General features: G+C 37.7%; 1 protein-coding gene across 3 annotated transcripts in view; it reads left to right on the top strand.

Moving 5' to 3' along the window:
- The window catches only part of TP63 (tumor protein p63), a 303,943-nt gene extending 278,197 nt beyond the window's left edge, over nucleotides 1–25,746 (top strand). For 2 of the 3 annotated variants that reach the window (XM_044070206.1, XM_044070207.1), the window contains exons 11-12: nucleotides 15,996–16,089; nucleotides 23,082–25,746. In XM_044070206.1, the coding sequence (XP_043926141.1) occupies nucleotides 15,996–16,089; nucleotides 23,082–23,378 (391 nt within the window). In that variant the 3' untranslated portion in view covers nucleotides 23,379–25,746. Of the gene's footprint in view, nucleotides 1–9,671; nucleotides 9,790–15,995; nucleotides 16,090–23,081 lie in introns of all 3 variants that reach the window. The other variant, XM_044070208.1, reaches the window with a different exon arrangement.
- Nucleotides 25,747–26,859: the final 1,113 nt, after the last annotated feature.

Here is a 26,859-nt window from a genome sequence, read left to right on the forward strand (position 1 = left end):
TAACAGCAAATCTTCTTGAGACTTTGCATTTGACATGTCTGCATTCTCAACCATCACCGCCTGTTTGCTGTTGCAAATGCTGTTAATTTCTATGGAAAAGCATAGCCCCATCTGTCATTTGCAAAATATGTAATATTACAAATACAAGCTAGTTCTGAAAATGAGCCCTTGCATGAGCAAGTAGGGAACGGGAAACTGTGCAAGTGATTAAGTTCTTGTGAAAGTCACCCTGTATACTCTGTGTATTAATGCAGGTCATCTTGATAATTTCCAAACTGAGGAGTTATTGAATTCCTGTAATGTTACCCTGCAGTTAGTTTCCTAAGTAGAAAGCTTTACTGATCATTTTCAGTGATCACTCTACGTGATACTTGATGCTGCCTTTTATTTCTCTGTAGCTTATTTCTAGTAACATAACACAGTGGCGGCTGGTGACTTCAAATCAAAGGGGGGCTGCAGGAGACAGCTGAATGGGTGGGGTCAATGGGAAGGGGTGTGGCCAACCAGAAAGTGGAGGAGCTATGCTCAAAACCACAAAAACTAAATATACTGCCCTGGGTGCCAAACCGTCATTATGAGAGACCAATCAAGACAAAATGAAGCGTAGAAGAATAAAAATATTTCAATGCATTGGCTGCATGACAGCTTAATATCTAGATGGAAACAAAAAGGTTGTGAGGCATAAAAAATAAATTACTTTTTTTAAATACATTAATGGAATGTCAGTCAAAATCAAGTATAAGAAAAACAAGCAGCACTCAACTCAAACCACTTCTTGCACTGCAGTTCTAATTATAATTTATATTCAGCTTTATTAAAGTACCAAGTAACATGCTGAAACTAGAAATCTCTGATGCCCCCACTTGTAAAAATGTTCCTTATCCAAAAAAAGACCTGCTGCCTGACATCTACTTGTTCCATGGGGAAAACATGATCAAAGTAAAAAATGAAAAGCAAACAAGAAATAAGCTCAAGGTACAGTGCTTAAAAGGATTACTGTACAGGTTATGGACCACACGATTGGCATTCTGTTTACGGGTAAAGCCTGCAGAGATGACTGGAAGTCTCCAAGTGTAATGAGACTCTTAAAATAATGTAATCCTGTCCTTTATTACAAATACTGGCATATGCATTTCAATACCCAAGGCTTATACATTATCTAGTTAAGTATTCTCTACATGGCAACAGAAAGGCTTTCAATGTTTGCAATTCTTTAACAGTATGCTTATTAAAGCTTACTTGCATCTTGCAATCTCAGCCAAGCTTACCTAATGGTCATTAAAGTATTGCTACTTAAACACAGAGCAACAGGCACTTTGAGTAATAAGCATAAATCAACAGTACAAAAAATATGACAGAAACCAGACCATTCTGTAAAAATCAAGGACAGATGAAAAGCCACTCTAGTACTTGGGTCTGCCTTGGATACTCTGCACATTTACACTGCATAACTGCTCCTTGCCTTGCTTCGACACATCCAGAGTCACTACGTGGGGTGCAACAAGTATGTCACAGTTTGAAATGTCTCTGGCTGACCTGTGATGGCCCTGACACATGTCATACCTCTCAACCTCAAAGTAAGAAATCTGGGCAAAGCCATACAAAGAAATGGGACAAAGGCCCAAAAATAAGGACAATTTTTAAAATATTGCTCTTATAAACTTAGAAAGATAATAGAGGTCTTGTATTAGTATGAATTTTCTGAATGGTATAAAATCTGAAACTCAAATGTATGTCATTATTTTCTAACTTCAGTCTTTAATGATTTGTCACTAATTTGCCAAAAAACACAATTTTATGAAAATTGAACCAAAAATGTGATGTTAAAATATAAAATAGCAATACAATACAGCTGGGAACCTGTCAAAGAAGCGATACTTTAATATTAGTACTGCTAACTTGAGCAGCTGACAAAATAAAAGAATATACATGCATTTCTGAAATAAAAGTAATCTAACTGATTATTACAGTTATTTCTTAATTATAAACCCTCCATATTTTCTTCCAAAATTGCTATTTTGCGGAGGGATCATTAGGGGAAGAGCAACATTTTGAGCCAAAATCAGGGACAGTTGAGAGGTTTGACTATGCCGAATTCTATAAAGCAATTTATTTGCATGTACCTCTCAACCTGTTAATGCAATAAATCTGAACAAGGCCAAATATATTGGGGGAACATATAAACAGTACTAAAAATTGCTCTTGTATAAACTGAGACAGTTGATAGAACAGGTCTTACTTTAGCATGCATTTTTCTGAAGGTTATGAAGTCTGAAACTCAGTGTGTCATTGTTTAGTGACTTAATTCCTAAATGATTTGCCAGAAAACCACAAATTTTATGAGGAACAAACCAAAAATAAGAAGCAAAAATCTATTCATTCTTTGAAAATCTGGACAGTTGGGAGGTATGGTTCAGCTGGGGCTGCCTAAGTTTGCCGCCCTTCCCCCTCACAAAACCATGGTCGAATGGAGCCTCCCCCTGCAGCCATTCCAATGATCCATTACTTGGCTATTTCACTCCATTTACCATAAACACTAATGTGCATACTGATTTACTTCTATGATGATTTGAACTTCATTTGAAAGTTTTATTTTGCATTTTACAGCACAAACACTAAGACATCTGCTGAACAAACTTGGCATTAAAACTTCTCTGCCATTGAAACTCACATTCATTGAAACAACATTGAAACCCACATTCAAAGAAAATACATTTTACCCGTGGAAGATAAAGATTAATTCTGGGCTGTTTTCAAATCATAGGCCCCTTGCATATGAAACATAATGTGCTCTTTGATACACCTTCCTATTGCTTTGAACATTTTTCCAGTAAACAATGAAACAAAACGCATGTACCAATGACAAAACTGCCTGCCCAATTCAGAACATTTCCATCATAAAGGTCTACTCAAACGTCTACAGTCCACTATTATCAGTAAATATGCACAATTCTACAGTCCACCATTATCAGTAAATATGCACAATCTCTGAAGTAGTAAAAAAGTCATCTAAATAATTCCACGTTAAATAAATCTGTAATGAAGAGGTTGCTGCTAGCAATCACCTTTATATTTCATGGTTTCATCGAAAAATAAAGTGTCTAATGCCCCTGAGGAATAAATTGCCTAAATTACATTAAAAATAAGCTAGTAATATTGCAATAGGAAATGGATGGCAAACTGATAACAGGCTCATAGTTAGTATCTTAACTTTCAGTACGGCAGCATTCACCCCTTATGGGAGTAGAACCAACAACCTTCTGCATCAAAACAAGTACACAACCTGTTGTGCTATTAGCAATGCGAGCTGACTTAGCATAATCAGCACTAAACTTCTCTTCCCCTGCAGCTCTCAGCTCCTTGTAAAATCTACTCAATACTCAACTGCATCTCAACTTCGCGGCACAAGAAATCTGGAAAAAGCCAAATTTATTGGGGTTGGTCAAAAGGGCAAAAACCAGGGACACATTAAACATTGCTTGTATAATCTTGGAAAACTGCTAGAATAAAATGCTGTGTTACCACCATACATTTTACTGCCAAGGTCCCTGTGCAAAAGATTCAGAACAACATACCACTATGCCAAATCACCTGCTTTGTGAAAGAAAAATGCTGTGTTACCACCATACATTTTACTGCCAAGGTCCCTGTGCAAAACAGTCAGAGCAACATTCCACTACGCCAAATCAGCTGCTTTGTGAAAGAGAGGAAGACTGAAACTTAAATGGCTATCATTTAATGAATTCAGTTCTCACCATAGCTGTCAACCTCTTAGCACAAAACACCTGGACAAACCCAGTAATGAGGGAATACAGCCCTCAAACATATTCAGTGAATCCAGTTCTTGCCATAGCTGTCAACCTTAGCACAAAAAACCCGGACAAAGCCAATAACAGGGTAATACAGTCCCAAAAATAAGGACACATTTCAAATAGTCATCTTATAAACTTAGAAAATTGCTATAATAAAAGGTTGTGTTACTATATATTTATTGCTAGAATAAAAAGTTGTTTTACTATGTATTTTCTGAAGAATATGAAGTCTGAAATTCAAATGCCTGTCAATTTTACTTCTGACAGAACAAAAACAATTTTCAGCAGAGGCCCAGGGAGCAATACTATAGACACATGTCATTTTAGAATGGCAGGACACCAGAGCAAATCCACACAAACACAGGGATAAGATGCAGACTCCACACAGAAGGCACCCCAGCCAAGAATCAAACCAGAAAACCTATAGCTGTGAGGCAACAATACTGCCACTGCACCATCAAATATGTAAGGAATTAAACATTCAGAAACCTGAAGTCTGAAATTCAAATGCCTGTCAATTTTATTTATTATTTGTTAATCAGGACAGTCTGACTTGGAACAAAAAAACAATTTTCAGCAGAGGCCCAGGAAGAAATAATGCAGACATGTCTTTGTAACATGGGAGGACACAAAAGCAAACCCACACAAACACAGGGAAGAAGATACAGACCCCACAAAGACGGCACCCCAGCCAAGAATCAAACCTGAGAACCTGCAGCTGTGAGGCAGCAATGCTACCACTGCACCATCAAATATCAAGCATTGCAACATTTACAAACCACAGATATTATGAGGAACAGATCAGTTCAAATATGAGGCAAAAATCTGCAATTTATTTACAAATGGTGGTGGGTAGGGAATTCAGGTGTTTAACACCTGCATACAAGGTACAGGGTTCAAGCCTGAGGTATTCCCTACCACACCGCCATGAGTCTAACCACCAGTATATTGTACCTGGGGCATTTACACACACACACACACACACACACACACACACACACACACACACACACACACACACACAGACACACACACACACACACACACACACACAGACACTTATCTGTACTAGATCTTGTAGCAAAGCACCATAAATCCTAATCCATGTCTGCAAACCACCATAAAACCTGCGCAAATCCACACCAGACCCCGCCCGTTGCGAGATCTTCCCCCAACGACACTGCAGCAAAGTTCAGACTGCTGACATTGCAGTCCGACCCCGACGGTTTTCCCAGCGAGTTCCAGGACAGTCTATGCAGTTTTAAACTGCATAGACTTCTGGGAGCTCCATTCTTCATGATTCCCAGTCAGGACTGCTGCTGAGACAATCTGCGCATGCTCCAGACTGTCTCAGCAGCAGTCCAGACTAGTGCGCATGGGCGAAAGTCTGCGATTTTTTAAAATTTTTTTTTATTTGTATTTCTTTACTTTTTCTTTATTTTACAGTTGAGGGGGCTGCAGTCCGGCAGTCCAATAGCATGGGCCGCCCCTGCTTGCAGATATAACATTCAAATTAGTGCACCAGTAATCAGGCGCAAACACTTAATGTATGCATTCTTGCTTAATAGGACACACACACAATATTTTTGAACAGTCAGAGTTATTTTGGCATTATTTTTGATTTTTTTCCCCAGATTGAAATAATGTAAAACATTTATTTTGGGGATAGATAACATCTTGAGGTAATGTTCTAAAATTCAGAGAATGTGATGAGTATGTTTATAATACAGCTCTGTGGATGACTTCATATTTAAATGCACTTATATGTGAATGTTGTGGAAACTAGATAGAGATTCCCTCGGATTTCGACTGCTCCTAGAACACAAAGGGCTGTCTAATAAACTTAAAAAGACCAAAATGTTCACACATGCATGTCCCCCCCCCTTCTTTGGGGAATAATCATTGTAACATAGTTTTACCTTACGTAGACAGGAAGTGCCCCAGAGGAGACAATAATTGTTTGCCTCATTAAATGTTAAAAGCTAGAAACGAGAGCAGCAAAGAAGCCCGAAAGCATGGATTACCCCAGAGGGCATTGACACAAGTCCACATTTATTGAACAACATATTTACTCATAACCCAGCATACATTCTGCATTTATATTGTTCTGTAAGATGTGCTTGAATGGAAGCATTTCAACTGTCACTTTCTTAGAAGAGTTTGCTTGGGGATTTCTTTCTGTTTTAGCTGCTACTCCTGGGATACTTCCTAGGTTTAGATTCAGTATTTTTCTACTCCTTGCTGTGGTGGCATGTTACTATTGGCATTAATCAGCATTTGGGAACCAGGGATTGAAATGTGTCTTGCAACTTCATCTGAGTCTTGAATGCTGTCTGACTCTTGGTAGGTTTGGGGCCATATGTAACTGTAAATGGTTCCTTTTCATCTCAGCCAGGGGCTGTTGCACTTCTTTACTCCTTAGCTTTTAGGCAGTTTATGTTTATTCAGTGTAAGTACCATTACATGTGCGTGCCTCTCTGCATGAGGATATTTCTATGTGAAATTAATTTGGAGTGGTTTCACGTGCCACTGTTGCTAGATAGCATGCCATGTCTGAGTTTCTGTTTTAATTCTTTAGTTATCTGTTAATTTTTTTTCATCCTTAGTTGCATGTAGGTGATATGAAGAGCTGTTTTCTTAATCACTTTGCTCCTAGTGAAGGATGTGCAAGTCACCTTAAGGTATTTCTCCTATATTTACACTGCACTCCTTGATTACTGTATGTAGCTGTCAACTCTAACCCCTTGCCCTACCATTAAGAATGCTAGTGCTTGTCTTCAGTCTACAAAATATAATTTCTGGCCCTGTAGACCCATCACCTTTTCTCTTCCCCTTTGTTTTGCCAGCTGTATCGGGCATACCCAGTTTTCTAAAATGCTGTCTATGTCTTTGTTATTGTACAAGCTGTTGCGCTGAGGTTATAACTACACCAGTTGCTCCTATGGAAAACTGTCTTTTTTTCTCTTTCCATGCAGAGATTTTATGTTTGTCAGTTTCATTATTATGTATATAGGCATATTCATCCAATATACACGTGGATATTCTTGTAAATATTTGCATTCCAGTGACTCTCTCTGTCTCTCCTCATCTTTCTTTTTCATCCTGGTTAACATCCCACCACATCAGTCATCTCGATTCCTTGCTCTGCTTGGTTTCTTACACACTTCTGCCTTCAGTTAAGGCTTTCCTTTTTCAGGGTTCTTTTTTTAACTTTATTATTTCTCAGTATATCCTTTCCCTTATATTTAGCACGTTTATGTGACTCCATTGTCCTACCTATCCTTTGGGGTACCCAAGAATTTTATTCTGTGAGATGTTTTCTGCTGTTTTTCTGTAAACCTTCTGTTCATAATCCGTTTATTTTGTCTCTCATCAAACAGATTAATTCTAACAGCTGTGAAGTTGTAAATGCTGAAGTAGTCTGATCCCTAGTTATTGTAGAGTCTTTACCCATGCAGCCTAAATTGTCTTTATCGAATACCTTCAGTAGATGTATGCAGGAAGTTATAAAATGAATATTGAGTAGGTATCTCATTTGATTGATATTGTACTTAATTAGCCCCACCACCACTACCACTGGTACTGCCCCCTCCCTGTACCTTTCTCATCACAAGGAACAGGATGGGTAGTATTTTCTGTAGTGGTGTTTCTGCCTTGGGTTAGCATATGGCTGACTGACAGTTACTGGCACACCTATACAGATCCTTCCTGTCTTGATAGCAACTCTACTTTTCCTTGCAAATTTGGAGTAAGGTGGGTTCATACTCAGAGATTCAAGTAACGCATTACTCTTTCTCACATACTGATCCAAAGCCGCCTTCTGATGTTAATCGTTACTGAAAGAGGAGGCACAGTATGTTCCTCCTGTGTGGGTTTACATTTATTCATGAGGCAGTTCCTTGGTATCTTCTTTGCCAAACAACCAGTGAAGTAAAATGCAGTCCTCGTTCTTTATTTTCTCTTGTGGTAGTGGAGAAATGCTGTCTCATTACAGCCCCTGTCAATGTTAGAATCTGAGACTCACACCTGAATGTGATAACTTGCAAGGCTGGATTAAACAACACAATTCTGATAGGCAAGTTCTAGAAAATGTGAATGTAAATCCCAGCATGTGTGATCCTCATGATCTCTGCAGGGACTTAACTTTTTTTTTTCAGAAATTATAGTCTGGCATCCAAGCTTGATGAAGGGGAGGGGGGGGGGGTTCTGGTAATCAGGCAGGTATTCAGGCTACCAAATAACTGTTACTGTGAATGCCAGTGTAGATGCTTATTGACAGATGCAAAAAACTCATCATAAGCTGCATTTGTAACCCAACAGAAAAAGAAAAGTAGGAGTCACAGTCGTTTTTATGTGATACTCAACACAATACCATGACAGGGCTAGCCACCCAGTGGTGTCAGCCTTGGCTCGAGATGATTATCACTGTTGAAGTGACACCCCGACCCCACGTGCAAAATGGGAAAAGGGGTTGAGGATGGATGGAGGGATGGAGCAAACCCACTATGCATCCCAGGTGTACACCATGATCTGTATACTTCACTGGCTCCCAGTGGAATTGGGAACCTGGTATGGGATTCTCCTCATTACCAATGTTTGTTGCAAGCTGCTCAAAATCTGTGATCTGAAGAACACCCCCTCACCTCACCTTGCACAGTAGCCTCCAAAAAATCCTTTTTCCTGCTGTACTACTTGTTTGTAATTCTGTGCCACTAGTTGTTTCAGGAATTTCCGAACGTGCATATATAAGGAAACAAAAATAACTTATTTGCAGTACTTAGATGACATTCTGTTTGTTTTTTTTCCTCTCCAAGTCCTGAAGTAACATGGTTATTTAGTCCTGATGGTTGATCTGATGCTGTATTTTGTGTAAAATGTGCATATTTTCACATGCATTATATTTTTAGATAAGATTTTTTGCTGAGCTTTGTATAATAGGCTTTTTTTTGTGGCCTAATTTTGTCATCCACATGGCCTGGATAATGGCTGCTAAGATGTAATGAAGGTACAGGCCACATACCCACTTATCAAAATAGATAATTGCTCATCATAACATTTCTAGAAATACAGTTTTAACATTAATACCTGTACACCTGAAATAAAATTTGAACAACCAAACAGAATAAAATGGAATTTCAGAAAATACCATTACTGACTTAAAATATGACGTGACTTTTATAGAAAAGCCTTCAGAGGTTGTTCACAAATAGTTTTAATGCTGAACTATACTGGGACACTAAATATTATTACCTGTGTATTGTTTTAAATTGCCCTCGGGTCCTTGTTTGTATCATACATATAGTATCCCCTCCCTTAAGTTTTATTGTATTGTTTTTCCATTTTAGGTAATACCATTATTTTTTTTAAATGTGGCTCTGATCTGGTTTTCATAACTACTTCTAATTATTTTGTATGTATCTCATGTCCAGTAAAGTTATAGAGCAGCACTTAACATGTACATTTTACATGCATAATGATTTGGAACTACAGATGCACAGAAACATCCATTGTATTAATATTACTGTTTTTTGAATTATAAAAAGTAATGTTGGTGATTTAAAAATCTGGAAAGAAAGATAACTTGAATGATGAAGACATTATAAATAAAGCAGAATAAGTATACATGATTCATTAAATTCTCAATAATCCTGTAAATCATTTTAAAGAACCTAGAAAATAAAGTATTTGAAGATGCATAGGAAAATATGTGAAGGGCAAACCAACACTGTTACTTGTATCCTTACAACACTCTCTGATTGACTGAACTTTTGTTAACTAACCTTTATTTCAAGATCCCTATAATTTTGTGCTATACTGGCACATTATTCAAACTATTGAAACCCTTTTTGATCTCTGCAGCCAGCAGTTGTCAGGACCCCTAGGGCAGGGCACATTGCAGTATTCACAGAGGGAGGGGTCGGAGCAGCACGCAGCCGCCACATTCATGATGCAGCTTCAGGCAGCTCTTAGAGGGGAGGTAAGCACACTGTTTTTCACCACTGTTATCCGCAATAAAACGCAGAAAGAAATGTTTTCTGGGGAGCATGCCCATCTAGCTAATTGTAGCAGCTTTGAACCTGGGACTTCTTCCACGCCTTCCTTATTTCAGTACTCTGGTGGTAACAGCAGTGCATTTGAACAGTTCCCACCGCAGCACTGACACAGCTCTTAGATTCTTGCATCTATCTTTGTCAGGTTGCGGGTGTGGTTTTCTTTGTCTTCTTCCCTAAAACTGCTGTGGGATTGTTGTTTCATTTACTTGGTGTGGACATGATACTCTTATATTCTTAAATTATGCTTTTTCTTCTCTTGGGGTATAATGTTTTATGTTAAGTTATCTGCTTTACAAGTATTTTGCATGCTTAGGTGGAAAGTGTGCTAAATATGGTTAAATTTACAGATCAAAAGCAACTCACTTGGGAAGTGCTTCTTTTCCCAACCTGTAGAAAGAACATCCAGCAGGTTTATATGCTGTGTTTTCAGTAAAGTTCCCCTCTAAAGCTCGTCACATTTAGAGGGAGTTCATTGTCTTGCACAGTATGTTGCAAGACAGTGCAACTCTACAGCTTGTGTAGAGACTGAATATCTTTGTTTAGTAACTAAGGGAAGGCACTGGGAGTTGGCGATGTTATTGAGCCTCCTAAATTTAAAATAAGCATCTTGTTCATGTTCTAATCTAGAATGCTAGTTTATGACATAATCACCTTGCCCAATTCACATTGTAAGTTTCCTTTTTAGCTTTTAAACCTGAATCTGTTGCTAGAGTAAATGCGTTTATGAGGACAGGCGAGTAGTTTGTGTGGTAGGGTGCATCATATTCCTTGCCATTATGAAAAATGCTATGCATTTGATGTAGGAATGTCACTGACAGCACAGAGTTGTGGCACAAAAGAGAGTAAGTGGAGGTCAGATAGAGAACACAAAATAGTTTTGCTGTACAGTCTTTTTTGTTTTTTGATTTTTTGTCGGCTATTTTCTCAGTCTGTTGTTTACTTTTAGCTTCTCTTGTCCTGCTGGATGTGGATTTGCCCGTGCTCACACATTCAGAAGCATTGCTTCCTTTTGAGTGATCTAGGCAGTTTGGACTGGCTGTTTTTGATTCTTGTAGATGAAATTGACTAATTGCAGATGTTATATAGAAAAATATGAATGCTAGCTAGAAATCCGCTCCTATTTTATGCAGTGTTAGATAAAGACCATACTTTTGCACATGTATTGAAAGGAACCAGAAATGATGATAATGGATGGCCCTATGTGCATTGCTTAATATGGCACACAGTAAGGAAATCCTGTGCAATACTGAGTTTTGATCTAGTGGGTGATAACCTGTCTGAAGAATGAGGTGATGTTTCTGTATATAGATGCTTGAGGAGGACCTGTAGCAATAATTTATTTCTGACATTCACGTGCAGCAGGATGGGGACATTTCTGAGGAGATTGTGCAGTGCTTGGCAGCGTGTTGTAGTGGTTTGATTTTTGCTAGTGTTGCTGGTGATCTTGATGTTGGACTAAACAGGAATATTATGAGAGAAAAGAAGGGAGAGGAGATTAACGGTGTGTCCGTTCTCGTTATAACAACATGGGACCAGTATGTCTGGCCAACACATTTGGGCTCAAATCGTTTTAGGTCATTTTCAGAATCTCCTAAATGGGAGCTGTCGAGTGCACATTCTTGTAATCCACATGCTCAAGCTGATCATGCTATCAGCAAATATGACACAAAAAAGACTTTTTGGAAGAGGCGGTCTCCTGCTGATGCCATGTGGTGGGGGTGGGGGGGGGGGGGGTCATCATTGCACTCAGTTTACTTTATTTTTCTTGCTCCTTTGAGTGGAGTGATGACTGACAGGTAGTGTAACACCTGTTTCTCTGGGAAGATGCAAGATTGGGCAAGCAACATTTAATGAATGACTGCCAGGTTAAGCTGCTATGACTCAAGCTTGTGTCTTCTTTTGGCTTTTCCCAGTTTGGGGTCCTCACAGTACATCATCGGTCTGCTATTGATTGGCAGTGGATTTTTACTGTGTTGAGTTGCCAGCCCGGCACCCAACCTTCTAGCAAATTACTCTAAGCCTAGCAATATGTACAGCAGTACTGATTTCTTGCCAGTTCATCACAACATCTGGCCAAAACACTTTCTTGAAGTATATATATTTCTTAAGCCATCTTTTATAAGCAAATCCAGATCTGTATTTGGCCCTGAAGTAGACAGAATCAGCATACGGAGTTTCATTGAGATGTTTGACAGCCTGATAATTTACAGTGATGCATCCTTCACTGGATCCGAGCTCAGTTTACTGGCAGTTTCTCATGACATCAGCACTAGCAAGACTGTACTGCTGCCTCACAGTAACTTGCTATAGGAAACCAACCAGTACCAGAAGTATAACATCAAGACATGGACAGGAAACACGCAAATGTGCCTGTTAGTTTTTCTGTGTGCATCTGAAAACCAGCTTTGTGGCTTCAGCTTGAGAACACCATGCGAGGATAAGGATCTGGTGCCAGGTTCATAAAATACAGCTTATCACTAAAGAACAGCAGCATGCAGAGAAAATAGCTTGTTTGTCTGCAGTGCTGATTTAAGGGTGACAGAGGGAATACACCTAGAGGAACGAAAGTGAAGTCTTTGTCTGCATACGCTAGAAAGCAAAGGAGGAGGAGGAACGAGTGAGGTCTTCACCAAGACTTTTATGTAGTTCTTATGAAATGAAGGAAAGCACATGGAACAAGTATTTGGATGGAATATGAGTAGGGGTACATTTTTTTTAAATAAAAGAAAGTATGTATTTGAGAAGGTGCATTGCCAACAGAAGCAGCCAGAAAAGAAGTCCAGACTCATCTTCAAACATATGTTGATGTGCAGAGGCAGGAAGCTGAAGGCTTTGTGTCTGAAGAAGTGTGATCAGCAGACTTAGGAATGAGGCAGCATAAGAGTTCATTGAGACCATTACTGTGTGAAATGTCACCAAACATCAGAGTAGGTGTTGAGGTGAGCCAGGCCCTCAGTATACTCAAAGAACACCTGAGGAATGTTGTGCCTTTGCTGTGTGTGTGTGTGTGTGTGTGTGTGTGTGTGTGTGTGTGTGTGTGTGTGTGTGTGTGTGTGTGTGTAGAGAGAGAGAGACACACACACACATGTTGGGAATGGGAACTTCTTTTAGCAACAGCAGTGCAGATGGCAAGGTAAATGTTATGCCCCCACCTCCAGCACTCATTAAGGCTATAGGAAGAATTCCAGCCAAGCACATCCATGACATTTTTGAAAAGGATATTCTTGCATGGTATTTGTAAGTATATAGTCATTCCTCAGCCTATTTCCACTTGCAGTAATTCCACTCTTCCAAAAGAAATTGTCTTAGCATATGATGCTTGGTGTAATTTTTTCTAGTTTATTTTTGCCCCGATACCTGCTCATTTAAGTCCCCCCCCTTACTGAATGCGAGCCCATTCATTCCCTTGTGGTGGTGGGTCCACATAACAATGGAGACAAGAGCCACCCAGAGGGTCCCCCATTCAGGCAGCCAGGTGGGTTTTGTTTGGCCTTCACTGATATCACAGTTATGAGGGTGTTTATGATGAACCTAATCTGACTTCTTGGTGTAGGAGCAAGAGATCTACATCACCATGGAGGCCCACAGTGCCTTCCCCATGTGTGCACATGCTTCCATGTAATCATGTTGAAGGCCATCTCTTTTTAGTGGCCTGGTGAACTAAACAACCAACCCCACCCTTGTGGCAGCATGAGACCAGCTGTGACCTGCCCTTCCTCAGGATGAACACACAAATCTTCCCCTGCCAGCTCTGACAGACACCCATGTCACTCTCACTGAACTTGGCTTGATTGATCTGTAGTGAGGGCTTTATCCCTCTATGCTACCAGAGCTGGAAGGGCAACAGTATTTTTGGAAGTAAGCTGCTCAGCCCTTGGTTACCCCTGTTTTAAAAATTTTCTTGGCGTCTCTGTCTTTAGATTCGTGAAGCTTCACATGAAAAGTCTGCAGCACTTCACTTCCTGCCCTGTGGTGTTATACGTTTCTGAAAGGGAAGCTGTGTTCTTCCAAAACACAGCATGCTATTCAGTTTTGTTTTCCACTTTCCTACAAAATACTTTTAAGTGCCATCAACAGAACTTCTGCCTGTTTCCTAAGATACAATCAGTGTTTTTTTTTGTCTTTTTTTACTGAGCAAAGCCAACCACATTTGCTTGTGATGTGATTCTATCTAGTAACACTTGTTTTTTTTTTTTTTTGCTGGTAGTCCTAATATTCTACTGGGCTGTTAATTTTTGACTACTTTTGGTGTTCCTGGTTTAAGGCTGCACATGAGTACAGCCAGCCTCATTTGCTTACAGTGTTTTATTTTTTTTAATTAATTACTTCTTTTTTTTTTTTTTTTTTTTTTTTTTTACTGTTTTCCTGCCCATAGTCCTGATATTCTACTGGATTCATCTTTTTGACTGATATTGATGGTCCAGGTTTACGTTTGCATGTTCAGCACTTTGTTGTAGGCAAGAATGAAGCATGCACGTTTTACTAAAATATCTCCTTGTTTTAAATTTCTGTTTGTTACTTTGGCAGACTGGGCATTCTCCTAATCTCACATTGTACCACACATATCAGGAAACAGTAGGTCAGATCTGCTTCTGTCTTATATGTTTTTCAATTGCTTATATCATGACAGCCACTTACCCTACCACATACTAAATGTAGGCAATTTTAACAAGTGGTCTGGTTAGATGTTTTGCATCCAGTAAACAAATGTTCTTGCTTGAATAATACAGTTTATCTTTTTGAAAAATATTGTATGTCATTTCATACAAAATAATTTATTTCTTTAAGTTTGGAGCACAGTAATGTATACTGCCCCTCAAAACTGACAAGAAATACTTTCAAAACATTTTTCTTCCATTTTTGAATGTGACTTCTTTGTGCTGCTCAGCTGTCACATTCCTGTCATTTTTCTTCTTGGTAATTCATGGACCTGCAAAAATTGTCATTCTGACCACAGTCATTTTTTTCTAACATTATGAAGGCTTCTGGGGAAGAAAAATCCCCTCCCTCTTTTTTTAGTCTTTAACATAAATCATCCATCAGTAGCAAAATATGCTAAAATAGACAAAAGAGACATGTTTTAAAAGAGTTTTAAAAATCTTCGTGGTAATGTCCATATATAATCACCACTGTGAGTGTTTTCTGCATGAATGCCATTGAAGGCCTTGTACAATAGGTGGCTGAGCATCTGTTATCAAAACAGTACTTTTAGCTTGTGACCGTTCTTCCCAAACTTTGTGGGTATCGCTGCAGTGCAAACTGCTACTTTATATAACCTGGCATTGGGCACTGTGAAGCCAAAATGTGTAAAACTTTAAATAAAGTGCAACAAAAAATTGCTAGAGTTTGCCAGCCACATGTCCCAGCAATTTGTTGCAACTGCAGAGGCTCATCATTGATAAAATGCTAGTTTTTCAGTCTGTTATTACTCCTTAGGAGCATAAGCAGGTTGTTATATAATCATGCAAATCACTAATCAGCAAGTCTTTATTTCTTATCTTGCCATATTGAATGTTTATTACTGGTAATACATGAAGCTATATTGCCGTAGTGTCTGCCTCAGGAGGGCGTAGCCATGCATGTCATAGTCTACTCCTCCAAATTTAACTTCTGGCGCCACCACAAGAGAAGAAATTTCTTTCATTAGGTCAGGGTGCTTTTTTCAGCTCTGAGATGACTAAAGTTCTAAAGCAAACATGCTCAAGGGCTATAATTTTCTGTTGGCAGTGAGGCTGTCTTGTGTCTGCATTTAGTAAGCTGCTTTGTGTAGTCCTGGGTTTGATTCTGTCAGTCTCCATTTACCTACTGTGTAACTCTGAGCAAGGCATTAAAACCAGCAGTGTTTCCGGGCTGCATCTGAAAAAGGTCCGTGTTAGATCAGTGCTCTACCACAGTTAGCAAATAAAAAAATGAGTAAACACTGAAATGGGAAAAGAAACACAGTGGTTGCTGGAATGTAAGCCATTTTTTTGTCTTGTTTTTGTGCTTAACCCCGTTTTCTAGGGACTGCTTTGAACTATAGGTCAGTTGCCTGAGGGACAGAAATGGCTAGCTTTGTGTGTCATTATTGAGTGAAAAGTTTCTAAAGTTAAATGGGAGATACCATGACCACCTTCTTTTTTCTCCATAGTTTTCTAACGCGAGTAGGATGCTCATCATGTCTGGAATATTTCACAACCCAGGGGCTGAACAACATTTATCAGATTGAACATTTCTCTATGGAAGTAAGTATTGTATGAAACCTGCTCATCACTTTTTGCTGTACTTTTTTTTTAAATGCAAAAAATTTTACATAGCAGAAAAACTACACGTGCATCAATTTATGCCCCTTGTAAAAACATGTTCTGTTCCCATTTGACTGGGTATTGAGTACCTTTTAATTTTTCTCACTCTGCTCTTTTTGAGATGTTGATAAATACTATAAACTCTCCTTATTGAAACATAATCTCTTCAGACTGTGTCACTTTTTAATTTTTAAAATTTTCAGAAAAAATTCTGGTAATAGTCAAACTCTTCCCAACTGGTATATTACTTGTAAATGTCAAAATGTGCACCAGGCATGAATTTAAAATTAGCTACCAGATTTATACGAGATGACTGCCAGCTATATGCTTGTTATCATAATTGTGACCTCTAGTTTAGATGCAGTATGCTATGCTCCAGTGGTTCAGAGCAGTGTTTCTCAAACTTAATCTACCAATGTACACACACACAAAAAAGATGTAGTGAATCCACCCTGCGCAGGATTTAAATAAATCTAGAAATTTTTAACACTGTGGTTTAAGCATTCCTCTATATGTAACAGTCACATAGCAGGATTACATGAAATGTTTTCTCAAGTTTCAGCTGGGCAGATAGATTCCTTTTAGACATCCTTGTGTCATCTTTAATGGAGACTTCTGTACCTACTGATAAATTCTGAGGAGGAGAAAACACTAATGTAGCGCAATGACATAGACATTTGTATATAAAAACAAAAGAAAAGAGTTTGCACATGTTCCCTAACTTTGCTGTAATCCTAGACCTATAACTCTCATCTGCTATCACTTTTGCCCTCATATTTAGCCTCACTACCCATAGATGTAACAGTTTTCTTCAAAAAGTACATCTGTTTAATGGTACACGAGTTATTAAATCACTTGAAAACCTTTGCAAAAATTCCATATCTCTAAATTTATGGGGGGGTCTAGATATAAAGACTTTCTCTTTTGAAATGTTAAAGTGCTGCTCTGTCTTGACCCTTTTTTTATAATTTTAAAGGCCCTTGCTGTCATTTTTAATGACTTCCATTTGGGAGGTATAATTCTGAGAAGCAGCTGGGAAAATATTTCCCATGATCCACCTATGTTGGTTGAATATTGCCACTTTTTAAGTAGCATTTGAAAAATAAAACAAGGTTTAAAAAATACAAACCAAAGAAGGACCAGGAGTAGGCCGTAGATTCCTGTATAAAGATTATTTATTGTAGAACAGACACAGAATAAAAAATATAAGCACTTTCATAGGTATGTACTCCACTTAATCAGATGTAAATATATTGCATCTTAACCATCATTTTATACTCCAAAAGCACTAGTCACATGCTAGTAGATAATCTTTTTTTTTTTTTTTATTTATTCTTAAAGTTTAAAAAATGTTTAAGCTTAGATTTTTGCATTTGTGCATGCGGTATAGTGGAGCAGATGTCACTGTAAGTTAAATAAGCACAAATTTAAACAAAATAAACATTTAAATAGGTTAAAAATGAGAAATTATTGAACAACTGCCTAAATCATTTGAAAACAAAAAAGTAGCATTTTCAAGTTGTGTGTGTATGATATATATATATATATATATATATATATATATATATATATATATATATATATATATAGATATAGATATATATATATATATATATATATATATATATATATATATATAGATATATATATAGATATAGATATATATATATATATATATATATATATATATATATATATATATATATATGTATATGGGTCTACATATAAAACCCATAACATTGAATTTCATAACATTGAGATCAGAACATCTAAAACCCATAACAATGAATTCCATAACATTGAGACCAGAACATCTAAAACCCATAACATCGAATTTCATAACATCTAACACTACAAATCACAAGAAAATAACATCCAGTCCACATATAACAACACCAAACACACTTTTTACTGTATCAAGCCCCCCTGCAGAAATGATACAGTGGGGTTAGGAAATTAACTTTTTCCCACTGTAGTGAGGTCTTGGAGTTGGTATATTTAATTTACTGGGAGTGTGAGGGGCAAAAGTGTGTTTGGTAGTTTGGTGTCGTTATATGTGGAGGGGATGTTACTTTTGGGTTCCTATTATGTGATCGAAGACGCATTCTGTCAAATGCACTTTGTTCAAACGTAAAAGAACGAAAAGGCAAAATAGCGAAGCGGCTTTTAAGCAAATTCTTTCCCTGGGAAAGAATTTGTTTGGGTGCTTCCATTACGTTGCCGTTTTCGGCACTGTATTGCGATCTCTGAGTTGGTATATTTAAGTAGGGGGGGTGCAGGGTGAAGCCCCCCACTTTATGTAATGTTTTAAAGTTTTTTTTTTTGGAACAGCAATTCTTTTCCCTTGGAAAAAAATATGTTCTGAGGTTTCGACATTGTATTACTTGGAGGTCGATTAATGTTTGCTTGCTTTTTTAAGCGTTTGATGATGTAATATAGACCCTTATTTTTTGTGATTTGTAGTGTTAGATGTTATGAAATTCGATGTTATGGGTCTTAGATGTTTTGGGTTTTAGATGTTTTGGTCTCAAGGTTATGAAATTAGATGTTTTGAAGTAGACCCAGATAGATAGATAGCTGTAGATATATGCAGGTACCTTTAGTTTTATCAGATGTTCATTTTATCGAATGGAATGAGCAGCGGCAGTACTCAACAAATATTTTTTCATCTAGTGTCAGTATTCAGTTGTACAAGATCAATTTAGAGTGAGATTGGAGACTTTATCTTTACCCCTCTGTTGTGCAGCTTTGGAGTTGGTATATGTAAGTAGCTGAGGGTGTGGGGCTGCAGCTGGTGCTCCCCCTTCCCAAAAATGCTTTTATTTATTTATTTGATATGTTAAGTTTCAGTAGCTTTCTTGAGATCAGTTTGGTTTGATGAGTTTAGGTTCAGCGATCAGTAGTAAGGCCATACTCGATCATATGGTCTCGTCCATGTGAATTTCATTTTTCCAAAAACTCAGTCATCTGACATAGATCCAAAGTAACATATAACTGTTATTTCTGGAGTCCTGCTGTGCATTTCTTTTTGAATTGTGCATTACTGTTTTCAGGTCTACTTTGGATAAAGTTTAATACCCCCCCCCCCCCCATGAGCTGCTATGACTGATTGTGCCATCATCTAGTAGACCTTCACAAGGCATTAAACTTGTTTAAATTTTACTACAAGTGTTTTTCCAGACTTGCTTCACCACCCGATGTGGGGGCTCTGCCCCCATATATCTGATTAGCAATTACAGTGCCTTTGAGGCCCCACTAGAGATCAGGAATGTGGGAGAAGAGTCACCATGTCATGGGGGGTTTATGGTCCCCTCAAAAATGCTGTGCAGTACAGTATTTTTAATGTAAATATAACATTGTTCAGATGAGGGTGGCAGGACAGTTTGGACAATTTGTCAGGCTTTGTTAAACTTGGTGTTAATTGCTTCGAAAAGGACCCACTTTTGTACACATTTTACTATACATTAACACTTTGTATGGTATACTGTGTTTATGAATTCCACACAGTATAATTCTTTGTTATACTCTTAAGTGATATGATAGCATGTTCTTAAGGAAAATTGCAGAAAGTTTCACAGCAATCTTTTTGACCTTCACATTATACTAACTGGATAAAGCCAAAGGAATGTGTCTATGAAGATTACAGAAATGAAACAGACCCTCGAACTGCACATGCTGTGAAAAGTTTTTACTGCAGTAACATTTCGGCATGTTCCCATGCCCATAAGATGCACTTGGATTGTGCAATGCAGTACTTATGCGTAGAATATATTGCAAAAGCTGATGTACTACAAGGTACCACTATACAGCTGAAAGCTGTAGACATTTTTTTTCTCCCACAACCTCACACATTTGCCTGTTGTGCGACTCTGAGCAAGTTGCTTAACTGGACAGTGCTCCTGGGTTGCACCTGAAAATGGACACTTGTCCAGTGGGCTTTCCCACTTAAATAAAAATATTAATACATGAAGTATGTGTGATGAAATGTTTATTTAGAATATATTCTGGAAGATTCTACAACTGTGGGTCCCCTTCTTCTGAACATTACTTCCTGCTTAGTTGACATACCTTTCTATAACCATATAATACATGATGAAGTGTAGTCAGAGCTTAAATTTGAGCCATACAGTACATTTATTTTACACTGTCACGGTGTTGAAGACAATGCTGTGTTAGTAAACAGAATCGAGAAAACTGCAGCACATTTATTTATTTGACATTTCTTGTCCGGGGTAGTCCATCTGAGCATGAGCTCTTTTTCAGCAGAGGCTCTGGGAAAAAAACTCCACAAGTACAAAATTGTACAAGTATAAAAATCGAAGTACAAAGTTTGGAAGTAAAAAAGAAATTCAGCATTCTGCGTAATAATTCACAGCTCTCCATTGAAAAGTATGGCAAGAATATGAATCCACCCTTTGTTTTCACTTTTTGTTCTTCACTTACTTGGTATGAGCAATTTTTCTTTTATCTGATAGATTATGTGGTTTGATGAATGTCTGCGCTTGTGACTTATGAAAATCTGTCAAAGACATCTGACACATAATAGAAAACTATCACTGTAGTAACATAAATAGTATAACCACAAAGAAATGAATTTGATGCAGGAATGATATTTTTAATATTTTACTGCTAATAGGAAGATTGATTTTTATTTATCAAGATAGTCTGCCAGGCCAAGAAGGCCCAGTTTCAAGTACTGTCTTGGTAAAAGGCACAAATTTATAGGTGTAAAGATTTTAAGTGCATAGATTTAACAGCATAGGTAATAACAGAGTGGACACTTGGACATCATTTGAGCAGCAGACATCATTTGGAAAGCAATGTATTTAGGTAGTAGAGTCAGGTAAATTTTAAGTAAATCTAAAAAAAAAAGTGCGGTGGCAGACTTGTCATTTTATATTTGTTGGCATCCTAAGAAAATAAGAAAACTGAAAAACATCTGATGCTTTTTTTATTACACTGCTTTCACTTTACATGACATGCTGTAAAATAATGTATAGCATTATAAGAATGACATATTTTTCCTCTGTGTACCTCTTCTTTTTCTGCCTATTTTAACGCCATGCCATTTGGAGTTTTATTGTTGCATTGCAACATGGGAAGTGAACAAAGGTAAACACCATTGTTATCCGTACACTTTTTATTGTACCTGATAGTGCATAACTAAGTGCAGTGTTTTTATGCAGAAATGGACAGACTTTGTGTTCCATGACCATGAAGCACAGATATAGTGTAATACAAGAAGTGAAACAGTCACAGACACACACACAAAATAAAATACCGAGACCACCATCACCTTTTCTGATAAGGACCACTACTCTGTTGACTGAATTGGCCATGTACAACACAGCCAAGATGTCTTGGTTTAAGTGACATGCAGTCCTACCTCCACTACAGTTTCAGGTCCAGGTTGAGATTGCAGTGTTTTTTCAAATTATTTTGTGTTTTGTATTTGTGGCACAGTGGTCACTTGTGGCTAGTTCTATGAATCTGCTGTCTCTCCTAGTGTACTAGTCAACAACAACTGTACAACAGTCATTATTTTATTAATACATCACAGTACAAGAAACCATGGAGTGGCACAGAAACATTAAAATCAAATGACAGAACACCCCATTTTTTTTTCATCTGTGTGCTGAATCACCATCTCTAATAATTACATTATGTGATCGTAAAAGAGAAACTGACATCAAGGCAGCCTTAGAAATTCTATAACAGAACTGAGAAAATCAGAAAGTTACAAATCCTGCATCGCTGTATAGAGTAATAGAATGCTGAAACAAATTACAGAACTGAGAAAATCAGAAAGTTACAAATCCTGCATCGCTGTATAGAGTAATAGAATGCTGAAACAAATTTTGAGCTCACTACTGAGGATAGTACAGCTTTACATGTAACCCAGTCTTTATATTGCTACACTGTATGTTGTTACTGGGATATTTCTAAATGTTTCTGTTCCTTTCCCAGCAAATGGTATTCTTTTTGTCCTGACAAGTTATGTGACATACACTGATCACCATGCAGATTATGTAATAGATGCAGACTGCTCCTCACTACAAAATTATTTTGGCTTAACAGTGAGTGCAGGTGCAAAATCTGTATAAAGCAATTCAGCTTTATGAAATGAGTAGGCAGTGAGTCATGTTGCTGAAACAAGATTTACTGCACTTTACCCTGTCTTTGGGGACTAAATACCAGCACTCTTTCTAGCTGAATAGTACTTTCACTTAACAAACTGAAAGCTATATTTTTGTCAGAGGACAGTTTTCCTGCATGCGTCTGAAGGGAGGGAACACTGTTACATTTGTGCCTTTGAGTATTGGGTCAAATACTGGGGGGGGGGGGACTGCCCTTCCAAGATGCATTCATTTTGTATTGAACTCTGTAAGCTATGGAGATGCAGTGGGTACAGTCTCCTGCTTGGAGGGTAGGAATTATTGGAAGTGCTTCTCCCAGAGGAAAAAAAAACAACTTTCCTTTTTTCAAAATAAAATTACTTTTTCAGTTTAGGTTCGCAAAAACGAGGCTCAATGGATGCTACCTGTATTTTCTGCTTTTCATCTGCTAGTTTGTCTTTATAAGTGAAACCACTGTTAGTTCCTTATCAACATGCAGGTTGGAAGACTAATTGAATTAGAGTATTATGCTGGGTTTAGCTGTTTCTATAAAGGTTTAAGTCTACATGTAGTGCTGAAGATATGTTTATTGTTCTGCAGTGCATCTCCCACTTTTCAGGTGAGGTAACCAATTAACTTTTGTTTGGCAGTTCAAATGATCTTTAAAAGATTTAAAAAGATCCTTGCACTTCTTAAGAGTTATCTGTCTGTTTATACTTAAATTCATTTTTTTAACTTTAAAGTCAGTGTTGTTTTACTTGGGTACCTATACATTTGCAATGAGCTTGATTTATTGTCTGATTCTTGTCTTCGCAGGATTTGATAAGTTTAAAGATACCTGAACAGTTCCGAAATGCAATTTGGAAGGGACTTGCGGAACACAGGCAAGTTCATGATTTCTCTACCCCACCCCATCTTTTGCGCAGCTCCAGCGGTGCCTCAACAGTCAGTGTTGGATCCAATGAGACTAGAGGAGAGCGAGTCATTGATGCCGTTCGCTTCACCTTAAGGCAGACCATTTCTTTTCCACCCCGTGATGAGTGGAGTGACTTCAATTTTGATATGGATGCCCGTCGGAACAAACAGCAGCGCATCAAAGAAGAAGGGGACTAAGTTTTGAATGAAAAAGAAATGGAAGGCATGTTCTGACCTTTGACTTTCACATGGATTGGAGCTCTTTTCATCTATTATTTGGTGCTCACCAGCTCTAGCAAGACAAAGCAATTCCATATTTTCTTCTTTTGGTATCCCCAAAAACCAGAGTGGGCATCAGTTTGGATGGTACTGCAAAAATATTTGACAATAAAATTAAACCTTTAGGTCAGAAAATGCTACTGCAGACTGTTGATTTGGAGTTACATTTTACATTTCTTTATTCAAAGGTTGCACTTAAGGAGCTTTTAGAACAGTTTTATATATTTTTTTTTTTTTTTGCCCACTTGCAGTGTTTGCAGAAAGGGCTTATCTACTGGGTTACATGGTGAAATATCTGCGCACATATTGGTGTAGACTCTGTTTTATTTGTACAGGTGTGTCATTTCAAGTCTTCCTCTAAAAAAGAAATGCTGTATGTACAAATACAATTTTGAGTATTCGTTTGGATATATTTTTGTGCTAGAGCACTTCTGCTGTGGAAAATAGTGGAATATTTTCATCAGTGCAGTGAATGATTACCATTTCCCAGAAAGAAACCATGTTTACTTGAATGTTTTTGTTTATAAAATGAGCAATTTGATGTTGATTCTGAATTCTTTTCTGCATCTGCCAGCAGTTTGAAATGATGGAAATTCCCTAATTTTTGAGGCACAGTATTTTCCGTACAATTCTTGCAGTATGTTAACTGTATAGCTACTACTTGTGTAGGTGATCTAATTTTTCTTCCCCCATCAGTAAGTAAGAAAGAAAGAATGATATATGTGAGAAAACTCTCACTGATGAAATATAGCAGTTGTTTGGGTTAGGACCCACCCTAGCACTTAACATAGAAGGTGACAGGCTGTGTAGGAGTGCTAATAGTTGTATTTATCCTCACCCCCTGCCCACCATTTATTTTTCATCATTGACTAAATATTATTTGGCAGCACAGTGGCATGGCAGATGACATTGTCGCCTAAAAAGAGGTTCTCCCGTTCTGTTGTTGGCTTGAGTACCTTCTATGCAGAATCTGCATGTGCTCCCTGTGTTCGCTTGAGATTCCTCAGGGTGCTCCAATTTCCTCCCACATTCCAAAGACACACAAAAGGTGGATTGGACACTCTAAACTGACTAGAGGTATGAGTGTGCCTATGAGTGTGAGGTGTGGAAGAAAACCCGCAGCAGGGCTAGCCACAGTACGATGTGATACTTGACAGTAGATGATCGTTACTGTTGAAGTGACCCCCTGACCACTTATGTAAAATGCAAAAGGGGTTGTGGATGGATGGCTTTGTCCATCAGTAATATTGCATTCCAATTAGTGGCCTTACAGTGGGTTTCTCTTGAGCTGAACAAGCTGGAGGTTACTACAGAGACTAGGCAGCCCAGTTGTGCTGTTTGTAAGGGCACCATTATGTTTGGATTTTTACAGGGTGAGGGGGAGAATGGATCAAGTGGTGAAGATTGTCAGCAGTAACAAAACTACAGAGGACTGAACAGGACAGAGATGGCAATTCACAAATTTGAACTTAAATTTGTCTAAACACTGTTTGTTTCAGTATTATCACAGAAACAGCAGCTACAGAATCTGAAGCATTTTATGTTGGCATTGCTCAATGTTGTCAAAAACAGTGTTTTTGTGATACCATATTTTGCAGTTGCGTAGAGATGTATATAATCTTTTTTTTTTTTTTTTTTTTTTACTGTAAAAAAAACATTTGTTATTGTTGTATTGTACCATATATGTTTTTTTTCCTTTTCCTCTTGGGAATTGTGGGCCTTCAAGACTGTGGAAGTATAAAGCCATTTATTTTATATTATTAAAATTCTGGTAAAGGTTATCACCAGTCATATGGTTACTATGAAAGAAACAGAAATTGTATTATAGAAATTTTTTATATTGAAATTACTTTTTTTGACTAAACTTGAAGCCGTTTAGCTTTATAAAAGGGAAGAGTTTATTTTTTATTTTGATTTTCTACTTTAAAAGCTGGAAGTCCAATATTTCAAGGTTTTGATGTGCTCAGCAGAATGTACAGAAATGTTTATATTGATTAGAAGGAAGATAGTTGCCTCAGTTGTTGGTAGATGGGACAGCTGTAATATTCTTATCAGCTGCCTGACTGCAGTTAGTAAAAAAATTCATAATAAGTTTACAGTTTTCACAGGATTTTGAAAAGCATTTAACAGATTTCATTATTGCATAGGATGCATCAGCTCTCCATTGTCTTGGTCCAGTTTTTAAGCAGTGCAGTTTTACAGCTGGCATCTTTTGAAAGAGGTCTTTGTATAAAAATTTGTTGACCATCACTACTATTAAAAGTGTCGTTTAGACTTTCATACCTGATGGATTGTGTTTAATTTATTTACTTTTAACTAGCTAGAATGTTTGATGTTTGTGTTGACCATAGTGCAGTCATCAGTCAATGCTGCACTTTTATTGCTGGCAGTTTAAAGAAATGGTTTGCAGTAAAAAAAAAATGGCATTCTAGTTTAGTTATTCTGACACCGAAAATATCTTATTTAAACATGTACTCCTTTCTTACACAGTTTAGTGTTATATTTCTTGGGAAATCTTATGGGGTACTCAAATGTAAACCACCTTTCACCAGTATAGCCTTCTAAGAAAGGCAGATGATCTTATTTCAACATTTCAGGGTTATCTCTTTTATGTTAAAAGAATACCCTGTTTCACAATCTTCACACAGCATTTTACATCTCATATTAAAGTTTTGTGTTTTGCAACATGCTGAGGTTGTGTAATTATGCAGGCAATATACTGACCTTCACAGTTTGTATTGCATTATCTCAGGGTTGCCAGTTTTATAGTAAGTATCCTCTGTTTCATAATCTGCAGACATTTTTATGTTTTCTATTAGGAGTTCTTTGTATAATACAGTGTGAACTGTGTCTTGTTAACATTAAACTGTTTTTTTATGTTACTGTGACTATTTCTTGTAAATGTATCTTAAAATGTTCGAAATGTTCCATACACCTGTCTTTACTGCAGATGGCGGTCATTGATGCTGGAAAAATGGATGCTTGTTATCAAAAAGCATGCACAGTGCTTGAAAAGAAATCATGATTGATTACTTAACTAAATTGGGGTGAAGGGGTGGCTGCCCCTGGTGCAAACGGTTAGAGGGTGTGATCAGTAAGTTCGAGTGGGACAGAAGTGCAGTACCAGCATTCATTTATTAAGCCACAAGGATATCAAATCTCTAAAAAGGAATGTCAGTACTACATTGTTGGTTGCAGAGCAGCTCAGTGTGTGCTAGTGACTGTAGCAAGGTGTTTGCTGTAGTTGCAGAAAATTTCTTGGATATTCCATTCTTGGCAAACAATTTTTTTCTTTTCAATTCGACATTTTTGGCCTTTAACTTTGATTAATGAGTGCCAGTTTGGGGAACTGCCCAATACATGAAATGCACTAAGCCACTAATATGTCCGAATGTACAAC

The sequence above is a fragment of the Protopterus annectens genome, chromosome 4.part1 (assembly GCF_019279795.1).
Source record: "Protopterus annectens isolate FY-2018-M chromosome 4.part1, PAN1.0, whole genome shotgun sequence".
Lineage (NCBI taxonomy): Eukaryota > Metazoa > Chordata > Ceratodontiformes > Protopteridae > Protopterus > Protopterus annectens.